Source organism: Lepidochelys kempii, chromosome 14 (assembly GCF_965140265.1).
Source record: "Lepidochelys kempii isolate rLepKem1 chromosome 14, rLepKem1.hap2, whole genome shotgun sequence".
NCBI classification, from domain to species: domain Eukaryota; kingdom Metazoa; phylum Chordata; order Testudines; family Cheloniidae; genus Lepidochelys; species Lepidochelys kempii.
The window spans coordinates 3,164,466-3,182,079 of NC_133269.1; the positions used below are offsets into that span (position 1 = coordinate 3,164,466).

The 17,614-nt window shown below is 65.8% G+C and overlaps 1 protein-coding gene across 10 annotated transcripts in view; it reads left to right on the forward strand.

Moving 5' to 3' along the window:
• BAHCC1 (BAH domain and coiled-coil containing 1) overlaps nt 1–17,614 on the forward strand; it is a 90,589-nt gene that overhangs the window by 62,164 nt on the left and 10,811 nt on the right. For 4 of the 10 annotated variants that reach the window (XM_073311311.1, XM_073311312.1, XM_073311313.1 and 1 more), the window contains 14 exons: nt 178–386; nt 838–996; nt 1,151–1,344; nt 1,683–2,043; nt 3,253–4,032; nt 7,646–7,854; nt 8,598–8,734; nt 9,133–9,261; nt 13,728–13,842; nt 14,252–14,534; nt 15,050–15,175; nt 15,673–15,870; nt 16,356–16,681; nt 16,904–17,011. In XM_073311311.1, the coding sequence (XP_073167412.1) occupies nt 178–386; nt 838–996; nt 1,151–1,344; nt 1,683–2,043; nt 3,253–4,032; nt 7,646–7,854; nt 8,598–8,734; nt 9,133–9,261; nt 13,728–13,842; nt 14,252–14,534; nt 15,050–15,175; nt 15,673–15,870; nt 16,356–16,681; nt 16,904–17,011 (3,334 nt within the window). The remainder of the gene's footprint in view (nt 1–177; nt 387–837; nt 997–1,150; nt 1,345–1,682; nt 2,044–3,252; nt 4,033–7,645; nt 7,855–8,597; nt 8,735–9,132; nt 9,262–13,727; nt 13,843–14,251; nt 14,535–15,049; nt 15,176–15,672; nt 15,871–16,355; nt 16,682–16,903; nt 17,012–17,614) is intronic. The other 6 variants (XM_073311317.1, XM_073311315.1, XM_073311318.1 and 3 more) reach the window with 6 other exon arrangements.

The following is a 17,614-nucleotide window of genomic DNA, read 5'->3' on the forward strand; positions in this document are numbered from 1 at the left end:
AACCATGCCTGGGGGCAGCCAGGTGCCCGCGTTGTCACCAGGCATCTTGTCTCTGTTTCCAGCGATGGGGGCAGCTGTGGGCAGAGGTGGGGAGCAATGGGCACGGTTAGCACAGATGGCTCCAGGCCGACCTGTGGCCCCTCTCACCCTGTTCTGTGTCTCCCCTTTGTTTTGCAGGGAGAACAAAGACCTCGTGGACTTTGCCAGGATCCACCCATCCAGCGGCTGCCCGGGCGATCTCACCCCCCACCTCATGATTGCCGGCGGCTCCTCCCTCCAGGCCGGCCAGTTGGGTGGGGACCCCGCAGCCCACGCACACCCGGCCCACACGCACTGGCTGCCCCGGACGCGCAGCCCCTCCATCTGGATGGGGGGACACTCATATGGTCAGTGCAGGGCGTGGCCAGCTGGCCGCTGCTGGGGAGACGGGGCCCCTGGCTTCGCTCCAGGTCTTTGGGCCCATCTGGGCCCTGGCATCACGGGGGCTGGGCATGCTGCCAGCCACACACCTCTGTTGGCGCCCCTCAATCCCCTGCTGCACCCACCCTGGCCTCCTGTTCGCAGGCACTGTGAATCGGAGCCAGGGCTCGCTGGGGTTAGAGTCCTCCAGACTCCTCCGGCTCCTGCTCTAACTCAGCTCCCAGCAGCCGTGGTCTGGGCGTCTCAGCTGCCACACGGAGCCTGGCGCGTGGCCCGGGGGCTCGCTACCCGGCCCGGGTCTGTCATTGACAAGTCCCTGAGTCTGGCCATGGTGCCAGCCCTCTAGAGTGGGTTGCTGGGAAGGTGCCTCTGGCTACACCAGCCCCTATGACCCTTCTGTGTTTGTTCCCTCCACAGGCATCAGCCACCCGGCCTTGCATCAGAACCTGCCGCCCGGCTTCCCTGCCTCCATGCCCAGCACCATGCAGTCCGTGTTCCCCCTTCCCCAGGACCCCCCAGCGCAGCTGGTCATCCTGCCCACAGAGCCGTCAGCCCACGGCGCCCCCCACACGCTGGGTAAGGGCAGCCGCCAGGGGAGACGCTGCCCCCTGCGAAGCTTGGGCCCAGCGCCTGGCTCCCTCTCGCCCGGATTCCCTCGGCCAAGGGCTCGTCGGAGAGGGGGGCATGGCTGGGCTGAGGCGCTGTCTAACCCCCTGCTCTCTCTCGGCAGCTGATGTTATGGACCAGGCCTCGCTGTGGCCGCCCATGTACCCGGGCCGGGGCCCCAGCTCCCACCTGCAGCACGCGGGCCAGCTCCCCGTCTACTCGCGCTCGCAGTTCCTCCGGCAGCAGGAGCTCTACGCCCTGCAGCAGCAGCAGCGGGCGGCCCAAGCCCTGGAGCTGCAGAGGCAGTCGCAGATCCAGGTCGGGGGCAGGGGGCCGGCGGGCAAGGGTGGGGGGGTGTTCGGAGGAGGGAGGTGCAGGTACACGGCTCCTCCCAGCCCCTGGCGGCCTCACGCCTGGGGAGCCGGCACTGGGCAAGCCAGGCTGGGGCCATCTGGTCTCTCTGAGGCGGGTGTCGGGCTAGGGCGTGAGGCCAGTTTGTCTGGAGCATAGGGCTGGGTCCTGGGGCTGACCTGTCTGGGGTGTGGGGCTGGGACTAGGCCCTGGGGCTGACCTGGCCGGGGTATGGGGCTGGGCGGTGGGGTGACCTGTCCAGAGCTGGGCCGTGGGGCTGACCTGTCTGTGTCCTTGCCCCACAGCGGAAGGCGGAGGAGCAGCCTGGCGAGCTGGAGGAGCCAGGCCACGAGAAGCCCCTCAAGCCGTCCCACAAACCAGTTGCCTTAACGCCCCCCACCAAGGGCCTCTCCTCGGCGGCCCCCTGCCCTGCCAAGCTCTCACCCTGCTGCCACTCGCCCGCCCTGCGGCACCCATCAAAATGCCCCTCGGCGCATCCTGCCGCCCCCTGCACTTTACCCGTCTGCCCGGCCCCCAGCTCGGCCATTGCCCCGCGCTCCCCGCCCGCCAGCCCCAGCCCCTCGCCCAGCAACAAGGGCAACGAAGCAGAAGACAAGCGGGTGGAGGGGCAGCCGCCCAGGGGCTACCCCAAGTCGCTGGAACCAGGTGGGAAGCATGCTGGGGCTGGGGTTGGATGGGAGCCATTGGAGTGCCGGGGCCTGAGTCCTGAGGCAGACAATGGGGCCAACCCCATTCGTGTGCCTGAGGGCAGTCCTGTGGGGTGGGGAGCTGGGGCCTCTGGCCGTGGGGCGGGGGGAGGCCATGTTGAGGGCCTGTCCCAGCCCTGGCCAGAAGGATCCAGCCTTGTCAGGACAGCAGCTGGGCATCGTGGTGATGAGGCCAGTGGGGTGGGGGGAGCTCAGGGCCACCGGGGGCAGGATGAGGTGCCCTGGTGGCCCTGGTTCTCCATGCTGGGATGGGTGGGGTGGGGGGCGTTTGGCAGTCAGCCCTGTTTGTGGGAGAGAAGCCTAAGGGGACATGTGGGGCGTCAGCGAGGCCAGAGCCTCCCTGTCCGGTGCAGCCCGCCATGGAGTGGCCCAGTGCCCGGGCAGGCAGAGGGGCTGGAGTTGATTGGTGCCCCCTAGGGATCTGGCCCCAGGAATCCACCAGGCGCTTGCGGGCCGTATGTGCCTCCCACTGCCCGAGCTCCCTCCCTGTGCCAGCCGCTGGCCCTGCCAGCCCTCAGACAAGGGCATTTAACTTAGCTGGCATCACCGCCAGCATTTACATTGGAACCGTGTGTTGGACGTAGCATCTGGTCCCAGGGTTACCATGGGGACACCCGCCAGCAGGGTTAATGGGGCTCGGTGCCTGGACTGCAGCCATCTCCCCTTCCCCAGCACCGGCTAAGGCCTGCCTGCCGGGCCAGAGGATTGGGGTGGGGAGCTCCGGCGGGGAGCAGGCCGGGCAGGGGGTGGCCTGGCCCCCCTGAGGGGCTACCTGGGATCAGAGGGGCCTATCGAGTCATCCCACGCACCCCCCTTGTCCCAGCTTGGGAGGCACAGACCTGGCAAACGGATGGGCCAGTTAGACACGTCCCCTGGGCCTCTGGTGGCTCGGGGCTGGGGATCCCAGGCAGGCAGACACCAGGCGCCTCTGACCAGCTGGCAGGCCCATGGGGCTGATGGGAGAGGGCAGGGGGAACATCCAGGCAAGGGCCTCAAGGGTGGGAGACCCCTAGATACTGAGTAGGGTGGCGGGGGTCAGAGCCCTCTCCTGGAAAGCGTTGGGGATGGGGTTGTGGCTGGCCCCTGGCGCTGTGGGGTGCGTGGTCCCCTCCCCTGCCCTCACTGACTGCTCTGCCTTGCCCCACAGACCTGCCGCCTGGATACAGCTACCCCGCCGTCAGCATGGGCTACTCCTCGCCGCTGGCCGTGCACGCCGCCGAGCCGGCCGACCCCGACACGATGCAAAGCGTCTCCCCGGCGGCCGAGCCCGAGCAGTCCCGGACGTTCCCTCCCACGGAGGAGCCGTGCCGGGCCAGCGGCCCGCTAGAGGAGGCCGGGCGGGCGGCGCAGGGTGCCACGGCCGAGCCCAAGGCCCAGGCTGCCATGGGCCAGCATCTCCATCACCACCTCCTCCTCCTCTCCCCGGGGCAGGCCTCCGGGGAGCTGGTGGGGGCAGCGTCAGGGCGGGGCCCGGTGGCAGAGCTGGGAGAGATGCCCTACGGCCCAACGCTGGGGGGGCCCAGCTTGGCCTCGGCTCAGGGAGCTCCGGAGGAGAGCAGGGGCCTGGAGGAGCAGCCGGGGGCAGCGCAGCTCACGGGGGCACAGGCAGGCCCCACCCCGAAGGCCTCGGAGGATGCAGCTGGGGAGGAGCACGCGGCGGGGCGGGAGGCCGGCTGCGAAGAGGAGCAGGAAAGTGACTCCCTGAGCCTCCTGCGGGCGGGCAGCGGCCTCCAGGGCTCTCTGAGCGGGCTGGACGCACTGATCATCGCGGGCATCGACCTGGGAGACCTCCCGGCCCCGAGCCCACCCAGCGTGGCCCCCCCAGCGGCTCCCCCCTCGCCCTGTCCATGCAGCTCAGGGATCACCCTGCTCAGCGAGCTGGCCGACCTGGAGCTGCAGCGGCAGAGGTGTGATGCGGCGGTGGGAGGTAAGGAGCTGCCACCCTCCTCCTGGGCCTTACATAGGGCCCCTCCCTGGGCTGGGAGCCCCCCCATTGCAGCCCCTGTGCGCTCTGACCCCTCCACTCCACAGGGTGGGGATGGCATTGGGCCAGGTGCAGTGTAGGGTTGGTATGGGGTGGGGTGGGTGCAGTGTGGGGTTGGCACCGGGCCAGGCAGCGGCAGAGCAGGGTTGGCGTCAGGACGGGTGCAGAGTGGGGTTGGCATTGGGTGGGGTGGCTGCATAGGGTGTCAGGGCGGCCACCGCGGGGCAGTGGCCCAGTGCAGACAGGCACCATCCTGGCTCTGAAAAGGCGGCAGGGGCTAGTCCCTGGGGGCTGGCTGGGTCGACCCAGCTCCCTGGCTCGCTAGAGGCAATGGAGACCCCCGGCTACCAGCACTGCCAGCTCTGTTGCCCAACACAAAGCGCCAGCACCCTCAGTTCTCTTGGGATGTTCATTTCGCCACAGGCCTGGGTTATGGGGTGCAGAGAACCTGGGGGGCATGGGGCTGGGATACCGGCATCACTGCCTTCAGCTGGGGAGACCCTCTTCCCCCAGCCTGCCTGGCCCCCCACCCTGTGCTCGCTCGCCTGCTCCTCAAGGCAGAGAGGGGGCTGGAGAGGGAGGGGACTGAGCCAGCTCTGCTTTCTGCTGCCAGGGGGAGGTCCCAGAGCTTAGTGTCCCCCAGATTCCTCCCCAGTCCACAGAACTCCCCCCCAGTCCTTTGCCTTGGTCTCCTCCCCCTGCTGGGGATACCCTGGGGTTCTTGGGGCGCTCAGGTAGGGAGCAGGGAAAGCACACCTCCCCCTGCCCGGGCCAGACCCAGCCACACCGGCGGCGGGGTGTTAGAGCAGCACGTGGGCATCCCTGCTGGAGGGGGTACACACGGGGGAAGGATCACACCCAGAGCCCAGGGGGCAGCCCCTGGAGAGAGGTGAGGAGCCAGGTCCCAGCGTGGCCCTGCTCTGTCTTGGTAGTGCCCCCTACCTGGCCTGGCCCTCAAGCCCTTGTCCAACTGGTTGCCCTCTGCCCGTCTCCGGGCCCGTTTCCCCCAGACATAGCCTGCTCCCTAGCGGACCTTGGCCGAGCGGCTCCGTGTCCCATACAGGCAGGATGTGGCTGGGTCCCTGGCATGCCCCTCGGGGCGTGCAGCGGAGCAGGTGGGTGGCTGCCCTGCCAGATGCCGGGGTGCTCTGCGTGTAGGAAAACCCCCCGCAGAGAGGGGTCTGCCTGGCCCGGGTGAGCTGCAGGCTGTGTTTGGAGAGCGGCAAACGCGCAGGTCGCTCTCCAGTCACCCAGAAAGGAGAGTTCACCGCGGCCAGGCACCCCCATCCTGCTCACAGTGGGCACAGGTGCAGCGCACCGGGGATGTCCCCTGGGGGCAGGAGTTGGGAAGGTGGTGGGGTGCCAGTCTTCAGGTCCAGTGTCCCTTCTCCCCTGACACCTGGGATTCCTGGGCTCCCTGCTCAGCCTGGCCCCTCACTGCCAGGCCAGGGGGGTTCCTGAGCCAGGGCTCTGGGAGGAGGAGGATCCGAGAAGGGGCACCAGGCTCTGAGCAGAAGGAGGAACCCCCTGGGCATGGCCCCAGTTATATGAAAAAAAGGGAAGGGAGTAGATGGCCCCCCAAAGCCGTTCCCATCTCTGAGCCCCAGGGAACAGACTTGGGGGAGCATCCTGTCCTGAGGATGGGATTTTCCCCACTCTAGGGCAGGGGATCCTTTTGGGGACCTGGGTGTCCTGGCAGGAACAAGGAAACCCAAAACCCCACTGCAGCAAGAGCCAGGGCAGGGAATGGGCACTGGAGTGGGAATGGGCATCGGAGGGCAGGGAATGGGGCATCAGAAGGCAGGGAAGGGTCGTCGGAGGGCAGGGAATCAGGCGTTGGAGGGCAGGGAATTGGCACCCAGCACACGGGGGTTTGGCCACAGGGCGCAGCGCTTAGGGTGCAGGGAGCTTGCCGGGACTTTGTCTCTGGGATCGAGTTGTTTATTTCCTTAAATTCTAGAGGTAGAAAATCCCCCAACTCCTGCACCATGCGGAACCAAAACAACCCAGCATCACCCCCCACTTCCCCTGCCCAGCTGTGTCTGGCCTGGCCCTGGTAGATACAGGTTTCCTGGAGAGCACAGGTGGGCCAGGCCTGGGTCACCAGATCCCCACTCCAGGGCTTTGGCTGCTGCTAGCAGCTGAGGTTACTGGGGGCTCCACACCCACAGACATGGCCCCCCAGCCAGCCTGGCCCAGTCGTCCCGCTCACACGGCCCCGCGCCACGCCACGGGCCCTCCTAGCCCGCCGTCACTGCAGGGCTATAAATAATCTTCTGCTGTGCACTGACGGTTCTCCTGCCTCCCACAGTCGTTCGGCCAAGGAAAGTCTGTTCCTTTCATCTCTGCTCAGACGGTTACTGTTCCCAGAACCCGCCCGCCCTGTGCCCGCAACGGAACGGAAACCGCACGCAGGCATTCCCGCCTGCTCCCACTGTCACGCCATGCACACGCGCCCACCCGCCTGCACGTGTCTGCGCCCTCCCCATCAAGGCCACACTGTCACACGCACAGGCGTGCTCAGCGTGCCAGGCCAGCAAACCCCTGCACGCATGTGCACGGGTCCTCGGCAGGAGCATACCCGCAGTACGCCTTTCACACAGGTGTGGCCAAAGCCAGCGTCACTCGCCCAGCCGCGCACGGAGCACACAGCTTTCCCCATGCTGCCCGCCATGTGTGCACTCGCTTCTCGTACACAGCCCATGCCAATCACACGCACACGCATGGGCGCAGCCGTCCTCACTGAGCCTGGCTCCTGAGCCCAGTCGATGGGCCAGACCCTGGTGCTGAACCCCCCCTGCCTCCGGCATCATGCTGTCCCTGGGCCTTGTCGTTCCAGTGATCCAGCATGGACCAGCCTGGGGAGAAGCTATGTTGCCTTGGGCCCTGGGGAACCTGTCCTCTCCCGCCCCCCCCGCTGCACCCATGGGACCCTGCCCCCTCCCCACCAGCCACACCCACGGGACCCCGATCCCGCACGCCCCCCCACAGCCGCACCTGCAGGACCCTGCCCCCTGGAGCCTGTCCTGGGATGAGGCCTGGCTGGCTGCTCCCCACATCCAAGCTCTCCCCCCATTCTGCCTCCCCCTCTCCCTCCCATAGCCAACCCTGACTCCTGCCTGCCATCACACAACCTTTGGCCTGGAAAAGCCCCCTGCCAGGTGGCTGCCAGGACCCTCAGGCCAAGGTATTTGGTGTCCCTGTAAACTCCCCTCGGCTGGATTGTTGCTCGGTATGCCAGAAATAAACAGCCGCAGAGTGCCAGGCTTGGCCCGGGGCAGGGAGCCAGGCAGTGGGCAGCGCAGGGAGGGGAGGTAGCCGATGCCCATGGCAGAGGTTCTGGAGCCTGGTGCCTGGGCCCAGGGCCCATCTATACCAACTGGCTGGGTCTGCCAGCAGGCGCTGACATTCGGGGCTGCAAAAGGGCCCTCGGGGGCTGGACCCCACTTTGTGCTCCTTCCCTGCTCGGTGCTGCGGGGTGGGCTAGTGGGGTTGTTAGCTAATGAACTGAGTGCCTCTGAGACAGCGGGGAGGGCTGATCCCTGCTGGGGGGCAGCTCTGCTTCCCCTGACCTCTCCGCTCCCCACAGCAGAGGATGAAGACTTGGTGGCCGTTAACCTTCGGAACCTGGCGACCATTGCTGCCCTGGTGGAGGCGGTCGGTGAAGAGAGCAGTCCTCCCTGCCTCAGCCCCCTGGCGACCCCCCTGGCCCCCCGCACACGGGGCCTGCGACGGAAATACACCTGGACTCCCAAACCCAAACCCGTGAGTGCCAACCTTGCTGCCCAGCCAATGCTGCCCCCCCAGCCTCTGCTATACATGCCAGGGCCCACCCGAGCCACGCGCCAGCCTGGATTCCAACCAGCAACCCCTAGGGAAAGGCCCCCAAGCCCTTTCCCCTCTCTGAGCCCCAGGGCCCCATGGCGGCATCTCTCTCTGCTCCTGGGAGCCCCGTGTTCTCTCCCCCAGCCTCCCTTTGGCCTCTGGGGCCCTGGGCCCACCGACAGTCGAAGGGCCCACCCAGCGTTTAGTCTGGGGTTGCCCAGGGCCCTGTCCGGCTCCTGCCACACTCCAGAGCTAAGTGCGTTCCCTGGCACATGGGGACTCCAGGGCGCTCCCTGTCTCGCCAGGGTCACCCATCGGGCTCCTCCCTGGGGGGCCCAGGTGCCTCGCCCTGTTGGGACGATGAGAACTGGAGCCATGGGGACCTGCTGGCTGGGTGGCGTGGCCCGTCCCTGACAGATGGATTCCTCCCTTGCACCTGGGATCCTGGAGAGAGGGGCTGTCCCAGCTGCAAGGGGAATGCACCCGGGCTTCTCCCCACCGGGCAGCCGAAGCTGCTGCTGCCCTTGGCCCTTTGCTGGGCTCCAAAGGCCGGTTCAGGCAGAGAAGGGGGGCCAGGCTGGTGATGCCAACGAAGGGAGCCGCTGGGGACATGATGCCTGGCCGCCCAACCTGCAGGCCCTTGGCTCTCCTGCCTCACGCTGACGCTGGGCCTGCCCCGCCAGGTCTGCCCCCTGAAGGCCGCCATTGAGCAGCTGGACACGCAGGAGGTGGAAATGCGGCTGCGGCTGGCGGAGCTGCAGCGCCGCTACAAGGAGAAACAGCGGGAGCTGGTGAAACTGCAGCGACGGCATGACCATGAGTACGTCCCCCTCTGCGCACCCTGCCCACTGGCCTTTTAAAGCCCCACCCCCTCCCACAGTGACAGCAGGGCATGGGCCAGGAGGCCAGTCTGTGAAAGGGGCAGGGGATGGGGTGTGGGGTAGGTGGGGCGGAGCGGGGGGAAGCCGGCACAAAGGAAACACTGCCCGGTGTTCCAGGAGGTGTCAGAGCCCCAAGGAGAACCTGTAATAGCAGCAGACAAACAAGGCAGGTGAAAAGTCACTGGTGTGATGAGTTTGGGGCTGTTCTCAGCCTACTTCATGCAATGAGCCAGTCAGTGGAGAAGACTCAGGAGCCCAGAGCAGAGGGCAGGTAGGGGGCGAGTTCTCAGGGAATCTCCTGGCATCACTCTGCTTTTGTTGTGGCTGGTGCCCACAGGCACGACGAGAGCTCGCGGAGTCCGGCGCGGCGCGGCCCGGGGCGGCCAAGGAAACGGAAGCACTCCAGCACCCTCGGCACCTTGCGGCAGAGCAACGCGCTCAGCAGGGCTGACGGCAGGAAAGTCAAGTGAGTGACGCTGCGTGTGGTGCTGTTCGGGGAGGGATTATGGGGCTATGCCAGCAGCTGGGGCCCCTGGCTCTGGGGGGTCGCTCGGCCCCAGGAAGCCCTGTGCTCTGGCTCCAGGGGGTGTGCTGCATACGTTGCCTTGTGGCATGCGAGGGTGGGGGCTCATTCCCCATCCCCGGCATGGTAGATGTGTCTCTGGGCGCCCCTGCTTGGCTGTCTTAGCGAGCCCCAGGCTGAAAGCCCCCAGGGCAGAGAGCCCTTCAGGGCCCGGTGGGGGCACGCCGAGTGCTGGGCACTGCCTTGTGTGTGTGTGGGCCTCAACTGGGACTATAAACCTGCGGCCCCCTGCACTCGGCGGAAGCATGTCCTCGTGTCCTTGCTCTCCTTCCTGCTTCTGCGTCGCACTGCCCGCCTCATGGCTCCTCATCCCCAGAAACGGCAGTGTTTTGGGGGCAGGAGATGCGGTCACCGTGTGTGCAATCGGCAGAGCGCGCTGGGATCCAAATGGGGCTGAAGAAAGGGCTGGCTGGCTGCAAGGTGGGCTTCCTCCTTCCTCTCTATACGGCGTGCTCCCTCCCCAGCCCATCGCCGAGCCGAGCGGTTCCGACTTGCCTGCACTGTTCCAGGGAGCCCCCCCTGCTTCGAAGGGGAAGGCAGCGTTGCATAAAAGCCTCTTTATCTGTGCTGTATAAAGTCATTGGTCACGCTGCAGTGCTGTTCATTGCTGCTGGCGCTTTATTATTATCCATTAGCCGCCCGGCGCAGTCATTCTCGCACTCACGGGCCCTGTATAATTGTCCTTCTCTGCTACAAATTGCCTCTCCCGGCAGGCCCATTTGCATAAATCCTCCGAGCTAGTCCAAACATGATTGGAGTGTGTGCATGCAGTGCATCAATCCTGATGATTTGGTAATAATAGTTAAATCCGTACTAAATGGTTCCTTCAATTAAGACAGAGAAAAAAAATTAATCTCGAGGTTTTATGTCACAAAACATTAGCAAATGGAGTGAAGGTTAGAGTTAAAAAAAAAAAAAAAAGCAGTTTGTGTTGGCTTAGGGTTGCAACATGGCTCGACCATATGGCTGGTGGGAATTCTCCTGGGCTGTTTGGACAACTGGTTTTGCTCCCTCCGCCCAGTCCAGGGGAAAGAGGAGAAATCTCCCCCACCCCCATCCTCAAAGCTCTGCAGCCCTCAGAAAAACAGTACGCTGAACTGGGAGGAGAGTCCCACCCAGAGACACCATGCACTGCCCGACTGGCACCGCTGGAGTGCCCCGCCTGTCAGCCCCGCACTGCCTGGAGCAGGTCTGTGTCCTCTGGTGACTGGAGAAAAGGGCTTCCAGGCTCCTCCACAGATACCTGGGCTGAGCACGACTGCCCTCGTGTGAGAAGCCGGGCCAGGGCTGCCTGAGCTGCCAGCTCTCTGGTGGGGAAGGAGGGGCAGAAAATGCCATGGTGAGGCCCAGGTCAGGGGACTGGCATACCTGGAAATTCCTTCCCAGCTCCAGATCTGGCCACTTCCCTCTCCTGGTGCATGGGCCAGAGTCACTGGAGCTTCTGCTTTCCTGGAGTTGCTGATAAAGAACCCAACAGGAACCTCAGATGGGTCTGTGCCATTTACCCGGGCGGTGGCCAGACGAAGGCGTGTTCCTGCTGCTCGTTGCACACGCGTGTGCTCATACACACACTGTCCTGCACGGATGCAGCCACACAGACCGGCACACTCACGTACGTGTGCTCCAGTGCATACCCATGGACATGCTCGTCCTCACACAGACGCGTCTGTGCTCCAGTGCACGCACACAAGTGCACAATCACGCAACCCTCCACTTGGCCAGACCCGCCCACTGCACACAGCCACGCCCCATGTTCATGCACCCACACACGGCCTTGCGGCGGACTCCCTGTGCTCACCCCTGCACTCTGCACACCTGCATGCTCTGCACCCATCGTGCTGACACCCCCCAGCTCACACACTGCTTGTGACCCTGTGTGCACGCACCTCTTTGCACAGATGCCCCTGCCACATGCACTGGCCCTGCACCCCAGGAAATCTGCCTCTGCAGGCTGGGAGTCTGCAGCCCCACACACAGGCCCTGCCCCTTCCTGTGTGCCACATGTGGGATCTTGGCCACAGCCATGCGACAAAGGCTCCTCCAGCAGCTGCAGCTCTGGCCCTTTGGCTGCTGTCCTATCACTAACGTTCCTGCCTCCTCAAGCTCCCCAAGGGCACAGAGCTGTCTGAGCAGAGATGCCTCCCAAAGCCAGACACTCCCCTGGAGCAAAGCTGTGGCCTTGGGCCGTGGAATCTCCTCACAGGGCCCTGTTCCTCCCTGGCTGGCCCAAGGGCCCCGGCCGGTGACTTGGGGAGCTGGGAGCATTGCTGCCTCCCCTCCTGGCTCTCTGGTTAGCTGGGGATTCCCTCCCTGCTGCCTGGAGCTGACACTGGGTGCTAGGGTCACCCAAGGGCGCTGGGTCAAAAGGTTGAGGGGAAGCGTCAGGCCATGCCAGAGGAGTGTGAACAGGAGCTGCCTTGTGGTTGCGGGGCCAGGGGACAGCCTCAGACCCTAGCCAGGAACGCCAGGGCAGGGAAGCAAAGTCAGCTTCCCTGGAGCTTGGGGCTCAGCACCGCTCCTGGCATGGAGGGGCTCCAGGTGCCAGACCTTGGAGCAGCGAGATGCCCTGGTTTGGGGTGGGCAGCAGCGCTGGGAAGAAATGAACAGGGAAGGTAAATTAGCCCCATTTAGGGAGCCCCGGGTGGGGGCATTCTCCAACACCCACCCCTGGGCTTGAAATCCCGGTGGGGTGGCCGCTCCAGCTCGTGCCCAGATGCACAGGCAGTGCCCGCAGAGCCGCAGGCAGGGTTGTGGAACCGCCAGGGTGGGCACTGGTGTTTTGTGGGACCCAGGGTCTGTCCAGCTGATTGCACAGTGGGGATGGGGGGGCGTGGCTGGTTCTGGCACCCTGACCCACAGCGTCTCTGTGCGCTGCTCCCCGGGAGGTGCTGTGATCTGAGTGCTCGGGAGGAAGGGGGAGCTGATACCCACTGAACTTGCTCCACTTGTGACCTGCTTCCCATCCCAACCCATCCCCCACCCCCTTGGGCCCAGCTGCCGCTCCCTGGCCCTGCCTGGTTTTTACTGCTGTCTAATGACTAAAGCAATTAGTCAGTAATAAATGCCCCCAGCCCCGGGAGGGCAGCACCTGTGCATCTCCCACAGTCTTCGGGGGGGGGGGGGTCTCCCCACCCCCTGCTCACCAGTGGCAGTACTGACATCCTCAGATGGGACGGGGCGGGCCAGCCCCACGTGGGAGCTGCCTTTCCCCTGCCAGCCCCGTGCCCATAAAGCGCCCTGACAGCTGGGGATGGCCATTCATTTTTGGTGAAAGAGGCGATTGTCCGTGGAGCTGGTTCCCCCCCCACACCCCCCGTATTAATTAGCTCCAGCAGCAGCCGCCTCACGGGCTCTGGAGGAATGTGGCAGGAAGGCACAAAAGCCCAGGAATGTCCCAGGGAGAGGACTCCCCGCCCCCAAAAGGGGAGCAGTTGCGGGGTGGGGGTGCGGGGGGTAGATCTGGCCTGCCCCAGCTGCGGCCTGCATTGTGTTCATTGTTGGGTGGGGGGATCCCAAAGCAGCCCATCCCCCGCCCCCAGTCCCCAATACATCTGCCAGGGAAGGAAAGGGCACAGGGCCAGTGCCAGGGAGGCTGAAGGGTAATAACACTTCGCATTGTCTGTGCAGCCTCTCAAAGTACCACAATGGATTTTGCCTCCCAGTTCCCCTCTAGGGGTGCAGAGACGTCACAATAGCCCCATTTTATACAGTGAGAAACTGAGGCACTGAAAGACCTGGCATCTTACCCCCAGTCGCATCGCTGGGACAAGAACCCAGTGCCAGGCCGGGGTGGGAGTTTGGAGCCGCTCTGGTTCTGTGCTCCAGCATGGACCTGGCTCATCACCAGCTGTTTGTCACGGGCCTTGGCTCCAGAGAACATGGCTCTGGGAAAAGGGGCCGGGTGGAGGCAAGGCAGATCCCTCCCCCACCCCCCTAGGCTGCCTGGTGCTGGCTGCAGTTCATGGTGCTGCTCAGGGCCCCAGGCTCAGTGGTGTTGCTGGGCTAGGAGCATTCCTGGGAAAGTGCTTGGCTGAGGGAGCTTGGGAGGTCAGGCTCTGCACAGGGCCACAGGGCCTGGCAGTGGGGCTGACATTGGGGTGGAGGCTGGCTGGGATTCCTGGGGCAGCCGGGTGGGCGGCAGGACAGGGTTCCTGAGGTGGGGCTGGCTGTGGGGCGGGGCTCCTGGCAGGGTGGGACTGACGGCGGGGTGGGGTTCCTGGCAGGCTAGGGCAGACGGCGGGGTGGGCAGGCTGGTGGCGGGACTGGATTGCCGGCACCCCGGGACAAGGCCCGTGTCTCAGCGGCTCTGCATGCCCGGTGCACTGAGGGCTGCTCTCCCCCGCTCACAGGGCCGTGAAGACCAGCCTGTCCCTCCTGTGCTCGGAGCTGCGGAGTGACAGTGAGCCCAAGAGGAAGCGGAGCAGGATCGCTGAGGCGACCTACAGCGGCCTCAAGGGCGCCCAGGTGAGTGTCTGCTGCTGGCAGGCTCTTGCCGGGAACAGCCCCACTGGGCTGGCTGGGGGACATGGGGGGCCAAACTGGTGCCAGCCCAGAGCCTGGCCCAGCCACACCACCTGCCCCAGAGAGGAGCCTCCAGCTGGATGCTGGGGGAGGACGCTGGGCACGGTGCTCAGGGTCTCTGGGGGGCCTTGGTTGCTCCACACATGGGGCCCTGCCTGGGGGGCCCCATTTCCAGCCAGCCCCAGCCGGGAGGAGCAGGGATGAGCACCGCTGGGAAGACCAGCTCCTCTTCTGGCTCGGGGGACGGGGGAAGTCATTGGTGAGGGGCCGGACGGCAGGGCAGAGTGTGGCGGGTGGGCCCGCAGGGGTGGCTGGTGGCTGCTCAGGGCTGTGCTGTCTCCGGCCCACGCAGGACAAGGTGCGGTGCAAGAAGAGCAGCTCCCAGAGCAAACTCGCTGCCAAGGCGGCTCACAAGGTCTCCCAGCTGAAGCAGAAAGTGAAGAGCAAAGGGCTCCCAGCGGGCATCAGCCCCTTCCGCAGGAAAGAGCCCAGCCCCGGCAGCAGGATCCAGAAGAAACTCTCCAGGGCCAAGAGCACCAAAGCCGCGGCCTCCACCAAGTACCCGCAGCAGGACCTGGGCAGCCGGGAGACTGCTCACTTCAAAGCCACGCCCAGCGCGGGGGCAGCCGGCGCAGGTACGGGAGTGGGGCAGGGCACAGGCCAAGGGTGCGGGGCCACGGCACAGTTGGGTCCCCTTGGCACCCAGCCCTAGGGCTGCCCCCCCTTCATACTGCTGCAGAGAGGCCCTCGCTGCTCCGGGCAGGCCCTGGGCACAAGTCTCAGCTCCATGGGTGAGGGAAGGGGCATCCCTCCCTGGGCACAGGGCAGCTGGCAGGGCAGGGCTGCTGTGGCAGCGAGATGTTCCTGGCTGCTGCTGCTCTGCCATGCTCACCGTGGGCTCCCTGGGGTGCTGGGGGCCATGCACAGAGGTGAGCGCTATATCTGCAGCTATTGGGGGAAGGGAGGGGAGGGGAGGGGAGGCCAACGGATGGAGGAATCTCTGTGGGATGAGGAATTTAAAAATAGCTCTGTCTGCCTGGCCCGGGGCTGGTTCCTGAGGGCGAGCCCGCAGCTGCCAGGCAGGGTTATCGGGCAGCCAGGCCCTGACACACAAGACTGGGAAAAACCCTCGGCTTCCTCTCCCCAAAAGCCATTTGGTCCGGCAGAACAAAGAGAGGGGCCCGCCTGGGCAGGATGCAGGAAGGAGGAAGCTGGAGCAGGAAGCACTCGCTGCGAAGGAGCAGGAGGTGCCATCCCCGGGGAGCGTCCTCCCCAGGTGAAGGGGCAGAGGAGTGGGAAGGGCAGATAAGATGAGGAAATCCAAGGCTCTTTGTGCCGGCCCTGGTTGTGTCTGGCTGCAGCAAACCTCTCCCCGGTGCCCAGCCCTGCCCAGCATGGCTCTGCTCTGCTCCTGACAGGAGGGATCCTACTTCCCGACTGGCCACTGCGTTGGGGCCACCCAACCCTTCTGGGGGTATCCCCAGGCAAGCCCCAGGATGGCTTCCAGAGACTCCCCCAGCCACTCTCGGGCTGGCCTGTGGCTGCAGGCCAGGTGCTGCCGGCAGGAGCTGAGCGAATTCGGCTGAAATTCCCCGGGCACCAGGTCGCACCCCATGTCCTGCCATGTGGGTCTTGCTGAGTCCCCTGCAGCTGCCCATTGGGGCCCTCCCTGATCCCAGGGCCGGGCAGGGCAGTGTGGGGAGACGGGGCTGGGTGGGGACGGCCCCCCATGCCCCCTCCGGCTGGTGCTCAGCCTCATGCTCGCCATTGCAGTCTCTTCTTCACCCCTCCTGGCCTGGCCTCCCCCTGCAGACGCAGACTACGAGAGCGAGGACGGTGCCGCCCTGTCGCCCGACGAGACCCTGCCTCCCTCGGTGCCCCCCGCCGTGGTCGGGCCCTCCCCATCCTCGGTGGTGAAGATGGAGGCCAATCAGAAGGCGAAGAAGAAAAAGGAAAGGCAGGGGTTGCTAGGTAACGGGAAAGGCAGGCCGGGGGTACCGGGGATTGGCAGGTGCCAGGCGCAGGGAGCACAGGGCAGGGGGCCCCTGGCACAGACCCTCCTGAGCGGGGGGCAGGCCATGGAGGCTGAGCTGCCTTTGCCCAGAGCAGGGGCAGCACGTTGGAGGGGCTCATGCTGGCACCGTCCGTGCTGTACCCAGCACCTGCCCCGTCTGCCTACCTCAGGAGGCAGCGAGCGAAGCCAGATGCTTTGCTCGGCAGCTGCCCTGATGGAAACGTGTGGCCGGCTGGCCATGGTTCAGAGTCAGTGCAGGGAGAGCACCGGGTCGGGGGGTACCGTGCAAAAGGAGTCGCTGCTTCCCCTGCGGGTGCCCAAGGATGCTGGCCCACATGCCAGCACTGGGCCCCTGCTCCATGGTGGGCTCGGGACAGGCACAGGCTGGCAGTCATCAGGACCCCTGGCCTAAGCAGCCTGTCCCTCCCCTCTCTCCCTGCAGGGCCTTGTCGAATCTCCAGCCCAGAGGGCGAAGTCAAGATCAAGCGGCGCCCGGGGAAGCCTGGCGTGGGGAAGCTGGAGAAAGTGCCCACCAGGAGGAAGACAGGGGGCTGCGAGGGGGCTGCTAAGAAGAAACTGAAGGGGAAGCCCAAGGAGAGCCTGCGGCAGCTGGTGAAATCCAGCGCAGGCAGCCTGGCAGCCAGCAACAGCCCCTTCCCCGGCACCAACTCCAGACAGTTCACACCCAGGGAGGATGGGGCCAAGATTTCCAGCGAGCGCTTGAAGAAAGCCACCCGCAAGACCAAGGTGCTGCAGTCGGCCCTGCGGGTGAGTGCTGGGGGGCTGGGGGCTCCTGTGGGTGGATGCAGGGGGCAGGAGGGCTCTTGTGGATGAGTGCTGGGGGCTCACAGGTGGGGGGCGTGTTGCTTGGTGCAGGGCAGTGGGCTGTGGTTGGGGGTCTCTGGGCCACAGCCATGCGCTGCCAGGGCCGGACGCGGGCAGGAGCTGGCTGTGCGCTAACCCCCACCCCCCTCCGCCCCTCCCCGGCAGCGGAAGAATGGGGCGCTGGCCCTGGCCCTCTCTCCCAGGAATGCCAAGACCATCCTCAGCAAAGGCAAGAAGCTGGGCAAGGTGAAGAGCAAGGTGGTCACCAAACAGGTAAGGAAGCAAGGCAAGGTGCCCCCCACTGCAGCAACCCCTCCCCCACCTCTGCCAGCCCTGCCCCCACCCCTGCTGCAGCAACCCCTCCCCCACTTCCGCCAGCTCTGCCCCCACCCCCGCTGCAGCAACCCCTCCCCCACCTCCATGAGCCCTGCCCCCACCCCTGCTACAGCAACCCCTCCCCCACCTCTGCCAGCCCTGCTCCCCACCCCCGCTGCAGCAACCCCTCCCCCACCTCCATGAGCCCTGCCCCCACCCCCGCTGCAGCAACCCCTCCCCCACCTCCATGAGCCCTGCCCCCACCCCTGCTACAGCAACCCCTCCCCCACCTCTGCCAGCCCTGCTCCCCACCCCCGCTGCAGCAACCCCTCCCCCACCTCCATGAGCCCTGCCCCCACCCCCGCTGCAGCAATCCCTCCCCCACCTCTGCCAGCCCTGCTCCCCACCCCCGCTGCAGCAACCCCTCCCCCACCTCCATGAGCCCTGCCCCCACCCCCGCTGCAGCAACCCCTCCCCCACCTCCATGAGCCCTGCCCCCACCCCTGCTACAGCAACCCCTCCCCCACCTCTGCCAGCCCTGCTCCCCACCCCCGCTGCAGC